The 12597-nt window shown below is 36.7% G+C and overlaps 1 protein-coding gene across 1 annotated transcript in view; it reads left to right on the forward strand.

Moving 5' to 3' along the window:
- The window catches only part of LOC134650156 (2-oxoglutarate dehydrogenase complex component E1), a 49876-nt gene that overhangs the window by 16142 nt on the left and 21137 nt on the right, over window positions 1-12597 (forward strand). The window contains exons 7-10 of the mRNA XM_063505013.1: window positions 3364-3466; window positions 7838-7916; window positions 9440-9616; window positions 10296-10444. Coding sequence (XP_063361083.1) covers window positions 3364-3466; window positions 7838-7916; window positions 9440-9616; window positions 10296-10444 — 508 coding nt within the window. The remainder of the gene's footprint in view (window positions 1-3363; window positions 3467-7837; window positions 7917-9439; window positions 9617-10295; window positions 10445-12597) is intronic.

Genomic DNA, 12597 nt, shown 5'->3' on the forward strand with positions numbered 1-12597 from the left:
ACGAAATAATGTGTGTACCTAGTTAAAATAGTTCATGTAAAAAAATTGTACTGCAGTCAATTTATATTTTCACTGAAGTATATATGGCGACTATTTAGCTATGTCAAATCAACTGCGGTCTGCAGTCGAACTCAGAATGATACCTTTATTGGTTGCGGGTTCTATTCTATTGGTGACGGAACGCTACTGCATATAAATCGTATATGTATATTATATTGATGCATTCAATTCTCATGAGACCTCGCGTGAAAAATAACCTTTTCGACGTAACGCGCACAAATATGGCTAAATAACAGACGCCATCAGCTACATCTAGCGGCCAAAGTGTTCAAAAATATCTGAACATACAGGCGTATCTGACTTTAATAACAGGTTAAGAATTAGATATGGATAGTAAGAAAAGTGACATTTCTTCAACAATGAAAGTCACTTTTGAGACTGACTAATTCATATTCTGTTATTAAATTCAGACTTCTTGATAGCTTCTGTTATCAAGATGTTAAAGGGCTTGTTCATATATTTTTAGATGTGCGTGTTGGTTTTATAGTATGGCACAGATATTAAGGGCTCATTTAGACGATGTGAGAACTCGCATGCGAGTTTCATTACATTGCGGGTTTTGATCGGTCGGTTGAATTGGACGTAACCAACAGTCCGCAATGTAACTAAAATTGCATGCGAGTTCACGCGCCGTCTAAATCAGCCCTAAAAAAATTAGTATATTATATTTATCTTATCGGCATATTTATTTAATAATATTTTTGAGTTATATTATATTATACGTATTAAAAGCCCCTGCAAACACTTTCGGTCGATACGTCCCTCTAACTTTCAATAGGCGATTCATAACATGGTGTAGGGTCTCGCTTCGGCACTTGCATTCTTGAACACAAAGCGTAGTGAGGGTTCTTGCGGTTCTAATACATTGTTAACTATATTATTCCGTGTTTTATCGGTTTGTCGTTATTCATTTATTTTGTGAATTTTATTTATAATATCATATGACGGTTAACACACGTTATTTTGCAATACAATTTAATTTAGTGAATTAAAAAAAATATAGATTATCACTGCCGATCTGATTATAAATACTTTGCTAGGAACTCTGTTATACTCCGATTTACATTACATACAGTTTTCCTAAAATAAATCATATGATTTGGTTTTAATTCACATTATAATTATCATTTTAACCCTCATGTTTAGAGAAACCGAGATTCATCAATTTCATAAAATTTTGGAATAATTAAAAACAGTATCGGCCTAATACTTTTAGGCAATTGAGTATTAAGTAAAACACGAAAATTATAGTTAATTATGTTATTAGAAAATGTAAAGAGTTAATTTATTTGAAGGGCATTCTATAAGTAGTGGTAGTTTTATAAAAAATTGCTTTCTTTTTATGCTTTTTATGCAAATTGTTATCTACGTATCGTCAACTATTATACTTATTCTATTTTATTACCGTCCCGTCATACACTATAATATGTTTTTATATACGGTGCTTGGTTATTAGTTATTTTATTAGCTTAAACAAACAATTATTTATATTGACGAAATGGGGGATATGCGTTAGTTTGAAATATAGTATTTACACGTATGAGACTAGCTTATTGAAATATTCGGTCAATCTATTACTAACCCACGGCTAAGGCTTTAACTAAAAATCTAAATTAGGTTTTCCTGTATTTTCGCTACTAACCTCACCCGCACGCAGACATATTCCTTTACTAGAAATTTAATAAAACTGGAAATACACATATGTATATGATTAAGCAAAATATTTTTTTGAGCGTTTTTGCTTAATAATATATATCTACCAATAACATGGTTTTAATGTGTTAAGATGCACGGAGCGGGCGCACGCACGCGAGTGTCATTGTAGGTAAAATCCGTTGCTTGCGTCCGCGCCAGTTAGCGTTGCTCATGAATACTATTTTTTCGTTTCTCATGCTCTGAAAGAACCCTCTTTCAGAGCATGAGAAACGAAAAAATAGTATACAACAACAAATGACCCCATTTGTTGTTCTAAAAGGTGTGCAGCAAATGATACGTTTCTGCACTAGAGCATTTTAGGTTCCAAGTACGATTTAATTAATTTTTTTACGGTAAGCAATTGAAATTTGGGTTTAAATGGATGTTTTACAATTTCCATTCTGATATTTAACTCCCCATTCCATAAATAACTATACTTTTGCCTAAATAGTTAATTGAAACTACCCTCAAAAAATACTATAAATATACTTAGTTATGTTTTAAAAAAAAACATGCATTTTACTTTCCTCGTATTCGAAATGAAAAGTAGAGTGTTTAATTCGGGTGAAAGGCATCATTCAGCCTCGGACTATTGGCGCTCTCACTGCATTCGAGCGCCAAACTACCTCGGCAGAAACGACTGCCTTTCATCCCTTGGTTAACAATCTACTATTCCTTAACCCGCTCACCCGCTCCGTGCAACCGCGCTAGCTAGCGGACGCCCTTAAGCCACAAAATCAGAGTCCATTTTCGGAATTACCCGAGTTTCGGAAGTGATTTTGAATTACTGGAATACACCTTTTAGGATAAGTACCTAGTGCGTATACCGTGTCCATCCATTTTTTTCCGTTAGAAAACAGTAAGTTAAAACATAATATACACAAAACTATCTAAGATGTCACTAACTTTTTAACATATGAGTGTGTTCAATTATATACTTAAGTATATTTTCCTATATGTGTGGAATGTAAAGTCCTCATTAAAAAGTGATAAAAGCCAGTGTTTACGTGCACGTTATCGTTAGTGTCAACTAATTTTACGACATAGACGCTTACTTAATTAACTATCGTTAATTACCGTTTGTTTGTATAATAACATTGTTTATTTTTAATATTTGTATATGTTTATGATACTTCGTGAGTCAGTTTTGCATTGCTTTAACAAGTTTACTATTCATTTTGAAATAGGTTATAATTGTTGTCGTGATCAGAATTGATAATACATAGTTTAAAAATAATTAAAAAAATCTTAATATATTGATAACAGACGTCATAATAAACTTGTTGTGTTATCAATATTTGTTATGATTCCAATTCTAAACAAAAAGAAAGAATATTGCTCGGAATATTTGCATACTTTACTTTATACGAGCAATTACTATTCAAAATGTGTCTCATTTCGATAATTGTTGAAATCTCAGTTACTGAACTAAAATAAGTGATTACTTGATCACCCTTATTTTTTATTTATTTACACACGATGTTAAACTGACTATTTTCAGCCGTAAAGTATCTATATGTTACGTTTCTTTAAGCTTTTTCTTCTTATTTACTTAACGCACATGCAGTTGTAATACTTTCGCATACTAAAAGCAGAACTAAACAACAGATCCGAGGACATCATATAGCGAATCTCGACCCGTTGGAAATATCGAACGCCGACCTAGGCGGTAAAAACCCGAGGGAGGTCATACACAACAGTTACCGGTTCGGTAAGAAAAGAACCCTGAGACCGATTCTCATTTTAAAATCACAAATGGGGCATTCCAGACGGCCTATCGTGAACACCGATGTTCACAAACTGTCTCTGTCACTCTAATTACGCCTTAATTGGAGTTAAAGAGAAAGATGCCCGCAATTTGCGAACTTCGGTTTTCGCAGTTATAGCCCAGTAAAGTGTCGGGTACGTGACGCTATTTTATTAACAACTCTGATAACGCTAAGAAGCCGATATTTGGCATGATAACGTTTGATAACTTACCTTTAAATTCAACGGTATACATATAATATAGATTGCTGAAGTTTATTAAGGTAGATGGCATACGCGTCACATCCCCGACAAAGTAGACCTTTTTGTATAATGTCCCAGTTTATTATTGTTATGATAACTTGACAAGAGTGGCAGATTTTGCGAGCTATCGTATCATACCCATATCAAAATACCTACAGATTTAAAAATTTTAACACCAATCCCTGATTGTGGTAGCATGGAGTTATGGCTGGATGGGGATCGGACGGAGATTAATTATAATCAAATTTGGTTGGTTACAATATGCTTATACGTCAAACCACTACCTACCTAACATTTCTAAAGTGGTACCAGATTTTTTTTAATGTTTTACTCCCTAATTGAAGTTGCTTTTATTTTCATAGTTTACAAAATGTTTCTTGAAGCTGTTATATATTTACTTACTCTTTCTAATACTATTGTGACTCGGTGGAATTCGAATGTTATTGTACCACTCGTGAACTGCTTGTTTTTCATGCCACGTTTCCGCAAAGTATACTCCTCCGCAAAGTAAAGTCCGCAACTATATTTTTCCTATGTTTTTACTTTTATCTGTTTTAAATGTCAAAAAAATATTAAAACAAACTGGTTATGATAGTTTAATTTATTTTTTCATTCTTATTTGCCTAGAAATAAGAAAATAATAATATTTTCTAATACAATGATAATAACTTAAATGAAAACTAATTTAGTTGTGTTAGCTTTTTACCAAATTTGACATCTGTCTTCGCCCGATCTCCAGTAATAACTTATGAACAGAAGCGAATCAACTGCAGTGCAAAAGTTCAGTTTAATTGCATTAGCTTTTTGTTATGATTTTATTTCTGTTCGTAATTTATTTGAGCGGTTCTTTTATTTTTTGCCATTTTTATACATTGTGCTTTTTTTGCCACCTTTGTCTTATTTCTACTCAGAATCACGAGCTCATTCGATCCTAATGGGATAAAAAATGTTCCTATTGTGTTACAATTTCCCCATAAACATTGTATGGCGGTAATAACAAAGAAAGTTTGAAAAAAGTATGGAAAATGACTCGCGATCCTAACTAGAAATAAAACAAAAGTGGCATAAAAGGGCACAATATATAAAAATGGCAAAAAAAAAATGAAACGCTTATTTTCGGCGCCATAGGTAACTGTAGCAGCACCGGTCCTCGGCTCGCACGCTAAGCAAAGAATTATTGATTGTACAAAGGTAAAGTTTTCGTCACACAGGCGCGTTTTCCGGGCGCGGCGTGAGCGGGGCGTGAGCATTTTATATGTAAAAGCGGCGCGCCCCGCTCACGCCGCGCCCGGAAAACGCGCCTGTGTGACGAAGCCTTAAGGTGCAGTGCGTTCAGTCCAGCAGAGTTATTGAAAAGTTGTAGCGCTTTTTTAGATCATACTATGGTTTGCAAAAAAATATGAATAGCAATCTTGAGGACTTTCTCTAGTAACTTCATCGATTTGAAACCTGATTGCCTGAAACTATCGCTCAATAGCAAAGAACATTGGTCTAAGACGTATGATTAAAAAGTTGTAACTATTTTTGCACAAAAGATATTAACATGAAAATTTACAGAGTTACTGCATAATGTACGGAACCGTACCGCGCCATCTCGTTTTGCTGTCAATTTCAAAGCGGCAAATATGGCATTATTCATAAACGGCTGCTAACTTAATCAGTTGATGATCGTCGATTGTGCCTATCTGTCGTTATGCCATAGAGAGGGACAAACGACGATCATCAGCTGATTAACTTAGCAGACGTTTATGAATAACGCCGCTACACTTTACTTTCCAATCAATATTTTTTTTGCTGTCATGTCACGCACGTATATTGTGCGTATGCTTCTATTGTAACTCCACCTATTATTTTAATACATATATATTGGTGCATGTTGTATGTAAGGTACTTCACAACATTTGTGTTGCAATTGTCTATTTGACTCAAAATAGGGATAACAAATTAAGGCATGTGAAATGCCACCATTAATACAAGCATACGCATGTTGGTAATAAAATCGTTACTTTTAGTAATCTTCACCATTTTCGTTTTTAAAGTATACTTAGTTTGCTAAACCACCAAGATTTTTTTCATATTTTCATACACAAAAAATAACAAACAGTTAATCTAATAATAATTGTCATGTAATCTAAATTACCTTGATTTGGTTTCAGTATAAACTAAAAAGGTTAATTTTATAGTTATGTTTCCAAGAAAAATACTTTGTTATCATTTCACTATCATTTTATATGACGAAAACATGCGTAGCGTGAACGAGACGCACTTGCGAATGATAACAAAATGACATCATCATTTTGATGTCAAAAAAGTTTGAATTGACCTCTAGGTAAACAAAAAAAAATTCTTCAGTCCGTCACAGATAAGAAAATACTGCGACTGTGCGTATAAAGGTCACGTGGGCTCGTCTTGGACTCAGATCAAATAAACAAGGCGTAATCTTTCACTGCTATTCGGTACTCATTATATAAGACTTGTGAAAATTGGCCGCGAGTCAACTATTACTCTGGCTATATTTATCACTCCATTCACTGTCAATAATACGGAGATCGGAGCGAGCAAAATGCTCAGAAATATCTATACATGATTGGTCTAGCCTTTTCCAGATGTTTTTAACTTTTTAAGCACCATACAGGATGGTTTCAACCGGTATAGTTAGGCATATTGTGCTAGGTGATTACGTAGGTCATACTAAACGCCTTTTACCGTGGGAGCAACTCCGAAATCACGAAATTTTGTCTGACCAGGGTGCCAATTGTTAGCGCTACGACAACAAAACGGTATCTGTCTCTCTATCGCACTAATACGTAAGAGTGATAGAGATACAGAAAGCGTTTCGTTGTCGTAACAAAAACGATTGGCACCTTGGCTATGCCTCCCGATGACAAGATTTTCTATGGGACAGTCAACATTTTTTCGTGATTTAGTAGGACCATAGTGGAAGTAGCTATGACTTTTGCTTTCACCTTGCAGAATATGGCTAAGGATTAAAATTACCTCGTATGTTCTGGATATTTAATAGCGAATACACTTTATTACAACATATGTGTCACTAAAACATAATTTGTATATTTTATATTGCAAACAATATATTATGTTCTATTGTTTATTTATTTCTTATGATGTTATGTACTTACATAATCTTATTGTAAACTGCATTTCAATTCATCGTTCTGGTTCCTTTGTTCTGAATTATCATGATTCAAAACTATGCGTTTTGGAAATTTTGAATTCGTCTTTAATACGAGTTTTATTTGATAAAATTATCAAACGTCATCCTGTATACCTTTACATATTTGTACCTCTCATCCATGCACGAAATGTGATCGTGATCTACCAATATGGGGTGTTATACCATATTGCAATGTTATACCATATTGTGATGTTATACCATTAGGGCTCGCTAGTAAAGGGATATGAGATTTAATGCCACTGTTTGCTTGTCTTGCTATGCTTTCTTTTGTATGTGTTGTATATTCGATGCTAAAACTAGTTTTAATACCTTTTTACGTGAAGTAAGTTTACAAACTTGATAATCGCAACAAATCGCTTATTAGAAAATTTCATCAGTATCTACTGAGGTGTGAGACTACTTTTAACTTCGATTGCTTTAATCTCTAGTTTCTGGTGTATGTCATGCATTAATTCTTGATAGAACGTACTTAAAATTATAAGATCAGATGGGGTTAAAATTACATCAATGATTTTTACCTATGTTTTTTACTTCAAGCTGAATGTTTACGTACCTAGTGTTTCTTTCACCCTATCTGATCTTTATGTATAACTTGACTCATATAGATAACACATGAGGTTATTTACTTTGGCATGCAGACACAGACATAAACATGAATATACTATAGCCGATCCACTAGAAAACGACGAGGTAGCGAAGATGTGTGCGAGAAAAAGTCGCTGACAGAAAACGCAACGTCTCACCGCTACTTCGCTCACTTCTGTCAGACTTAGCGTTTACGCCTTATAAACTGGGGTAAAATAAACATCGTGTGTACATGTTTATGAGTGTCTGGCAGCGAAACAGATGTCCCTTCTCTTATTAGCACATGTTTTTTAGATGAAGCTGACATGGACAGGGTGTTCAAATTGCCCTCTACCACTTTTATCGGAGAGAAGGAGAAGGCACTTCCCCTCAGGTATTGTGAAATTATGTATTATTATCCCTTTATTTATTTTTCCTCTTACGTTAGGTTATTTATAATATGAATATAAAAGTAAAATATAAAAACACTTACAAAACAATAAAAAATACATATAAACACATTATAAAAAACCTAATCTAGGATGCCGCCGGCAGCGGGGCAGGGCCCAAGCTACCGGTGGTCAGGGCCGCAGAGAGAGGAACCGGCGGACTATCCGCGCCGTGTCCAAGATCACCGCCTTCTGCATCTGGCCCTTGATCCAACCACCTAGCGAGAGTCTCTCAAGATGTTGGTCGAGACTCTTCGCTATTAGACCGTTCGCTGAAACAACTATCGGGACAATGATCGTCGAATCAACATCCCACATGGCGGTTATCTCGTGAGCCAAGTCTAGGTACTTACTGGACTTGTCCTTCTCGGCTTTCACGAGATTCTCATCATGGGGGATGGTGATGTCAACGAGCACGGCCCGGCGTTGCGCTCGATCTATTATCTATTATTATATTATTAACAAGCTCATAGTGTCTTACTGCTTGGCAAAGGCCCCCCTCTTTTTCTTCCAAGTCTCCCACCAGTCTTTGTCAAATATTGTGTGTCTTACTCTTATTCTATCTAGCATTTTTTAACTTTTTGTGTTTTTTTAATATCAGGCGGTCAGAAAAAGATTGGTCAGTATCGTAAAAAATTTAAATCCGAGCTCTCTGCGTGCCTTTGCGAAAAACAACCTTGATTATGTGTATATATGTATGTAGTGGTACGCAGTTTTCAAATACTCGTAGCGTATTTATATACTTAAAGTTATTTACTGGCAAAGCATTACAAAAATGCACATAATTAAAGAAACCCAACGCCCTGTTGATGAAATGTCTTTGGCATTGAAAGTGAAGCAAACTACGACAAATGTCACCCTTCTAATAATACTTATGTTGACGACGGAATATGAAGAATTACTTCCAATTTGTATGACCGTCGAGTAAGGTCATATGCATCGTACGTTGTGTATTATGTCAGCGGCCGATCGTAAAGTTCCTGTATAATGAATGTCCTGTGGTAGTCACATTAAACCAATAGATCGGTACGATAGGTTCGTTAGGTTGCTTCAGATGCCCGAAGGGCAAACTGTCCAGAAATAGGATACATCGATTTTGACGTTTCACGATATGCTTTGGAATTTCATGATTTCCTGATTTTATAATCGGTCGTCGACATATAGGTATACCATCGTCCACATAAACCTTATTCCTAAGAGATACGATCTAGCAATGGTCAGCGAGTGTTGCTGTTAGTATGTAGTTTGCATTTGTCGGTGTTGTCAATACGCCCATTGCAGTTCTAACAGCTCGATTCGAAGACAGCAATCATAACTGGCTGTACAACTGATTTAATGCGGATTACTGTATCTAGATTACTGATCATTATGGACTGGTTATCGTATCTACATTATTTTGGACAACTGACCTGCTTAGATACTTTTGCTGTTGGCTGTTCTTAATTTAAAGTACTTTTTCTTTCCCTAGGGAAATCCTGTACCGCCTCGAGCAGGCTTACTGCAACAACATCGGTATAGAGTTCATGTTCATCAACTCGCTGGAGCAATGCAACTGGATCCGGCAACGCATGGAACCCCCGGATGTCACCAAGATGAGCAACGACCAGAAGAGACTCATCCTCGCACGTCTCACTCGATCCGCCGGGTAACTATATCAATTAAACCCAATGGTAGACCTTATAAAGTACAGTCACTGGCCCCTATTCTCGTAGGAAAACCACTACTTCTGCCTTAACACATTCAGTGCCAGCGCGAGCTACGCTACGTAGTTGATAATACAGGAAAACCCGTATGTAGCGAAAAGCGCCCTCGAACAGAGAACCCGCCTAGCGGGTCGCTGGCAGTGAATGTGTTTTAATAAGTTTTAAGGGGCCAATGATTGGAGAGCGGTCGATACCTGTACAGTTTACCCCCACTATTACAGAATTTCCACCGAAACGGAATAACTATGCCTACCAGTGGCGGCGCGTCCATAAAAGCCGATTCCCACCGGGTTGCCTGTTTTTGGACGTTTGAGCAGAGTTGTAAAGGAAATATGTAAGCCAAATTAGCCCCGGCTTGCCTATGGATATGTTTGACGCGCCGCCACTGATGCCTACCCCATCTACCCATAGTAGATTTGCTTAGCTAATAATAAGCTAGTTTTCAATGAAAAAATTACTTAAGGGCTCATTTAGACGGCGCGGGAACTCGCATGCGAGTTTCATTACATTGCGTCTTTTGATAGGTCGGCTGAATTGCTGTAACCTCAATGGTCCGCAATGTAACTAAAATCGTAATACGAGTTCGCGCGCCGTCTAAATGAGCCCTAAATCTGTTAACAGATTCGAGAACTTCCTCGCGAAGAAGTGGTCTTCAGAGAAGCGCTTCGGTCTCGAGGGCTGCGAGATCCTCATTCCCGCCATGAAGCAGGTCATCGACGTGTCCACGAAGCTTGGCGTGGAATCCATCATCATGGGCATGCCGCACAGAGGTGAGTTATGAACATACCTCGCAACCGAGCTAGCAAATCTGTAGCAGTTGTACGTCAAGGTTATCACAACTACGCATAAACTAAAGTACAAAAAATATTTTTTCTTTGTTTTCAAACACACCAATATTTTCAAGCAATGAAAATTCCATTTTAATATTTGAAATATATGCGAAAAAAAAACCTGATTTTATAAACAAAATAACAGATACATTGAAACGCATCTAATATTGACATTGACCTGTTAATTTATATTATTTGACAGTAAATTAAACCGGGTTATATCGGAAGAGGATCAACAAGGTTCTCGATCAATTTTATTAATCTTACATACAATAAAGTTAAAGCAAAATGGTTCATCATAATCGCCAACCCTGACACAAAACTGTCATATGCTACAGTTTTGCTAGCTCCGTTGCGGGGTATGGTTATGAATTGTATAGCCTCCTAAGGCCCAAGGTCCTACCTATAGTCGCAGGGCGGACACGCCATACATCAAAAATCATTTGCGTTTATATGTGTGCGCGGCACGTCTGTACACGCGTCATTGTGTGTGCGTGGGTAAGTCGCTTTACTGAGAGGACGCCAGAAGTGAGCCAGATTCATGTCGCGGCCAGTCGCGGGGCGAGGTAATGCGAGTCGGGGCGGGGCGGTGCGTGGCCGTTCTGTATGATAATACTATTACTTATTCTGTGCTATAGTACCTATTCAGTTCGATGTAATTTAAACCATGTTCAATTGGAACAGAGTCGCTTTTGCTTTGTTTCGTTAAATTTTCAATCAACGGAAAATCAACTCTATTTCCTACAGTTTAGGTTCAAATTTCAGTGGCTAATTTTGGATGTTTCGTTTGTTTGGCTGGGCCTATATGTGGTCACCGTTTTTTGATCCCTGTGGGTTCAGCTTGGCCGCCTATTTTCGACTGTCACCATTTCTGTCACGTTCTAACAAGTAGATACGTGCGAAAGTGACGCATGACGCGACAGGTGATAAAAAGGCGGCAATTCTAACGCCGTTGGGGTTCTAGCCAAGATGACAATCGTACATCAAAAAAACGCGAAACGAATAGAAAAAAATGTACTGGGATGACAAATTCTACCTACGAAGTCACGTGACTATTTCCATACCTACAACTTTTCTATCATCGATTGTCATCTAGGTATGGGCAGTTGATACTGAATAATTTTGAGCTAATTGTAGCTTATGCTGGGGGTATTTCCCTATTTCTAGGGTTAATATAATGTTAGCTAGTGCAGGTTGCTACAATGCCATTACTCATTTTGTACTCTTTACGTACCAACAGCAACAATATGGACCTTATTTCTATTGCAATAAAGTTTACAGACTCTCAGTTAATAGTGTGTAGGATTGTATAACATAGGTATGCATGTCCATTGTTTGCGCTGCCCTTGTACTCGTAATATGCCCGCTTTATCTTATTTATTGGTCATATTATAAATTTCCGATAAGTGTAGGTAGCCGCGTAACAACAATACAAGTATGCGATAAAGAAATATTTATAAATATACGTTTGTATAACTATGTTACCAGGACAGTCCCTGCTCAAAAGAAACCGCTAAGTAGGTAGTTAATTTTGAGATCTGTCATTTCAATACATTTTGAGACAAACGTGTCATATTATGACATATATGTCAAGCGGATTCAACTCTACAATCAAATGTGATCGAAAGAGAAGTCGAACAAGAGAATTGCATCTCGTTTTGATTACGATATAACCGACATCATCTGATAGTAACGCCAAAACGTTACAAAAAGACCTGGCCGATTTTCTCTTATAATCAAAGGTCTTGCTCGGTGATAATAATTAGAGTTAATTATGTGAGTAAGATTAGCAAAAAGAGGTCCGCGTGATATATATAAATCCGTGGTTGTGACACGTCTTACTGGATGTAATAGGTCACACGGGTTACGTGGTTTACGTGGTTAACAACACTAAATTCATGGTCCTGTTGCTCAATCGACTATTAATGTTTGTTTGTTTTGTATTAGCATTTGTTTAAATATGATAGTGTTATCTTTATTTCAATATTCATTGACTTAAAATGGAGTAAAATATACTTTAAAAAATATAAACAAATCAACCAACCTTAATACTGCCTAATATGCGCTTATATGAATAATTTATTCTAGACTTC

This window comes from Cydia amplana, chromosome 8 (genome assembly GCF_948474715.1).
Source record: "Cydia amplana chromosome 8, ilCydAmpl1.1, whole genome shotgun sequence".
Classification (NCBI taxonomy): Eukaryota; Metazoa; Arthropoda; class Insecta; order Lepidoptera; family Tortricidae; genus Cydia; species Cydia amplana.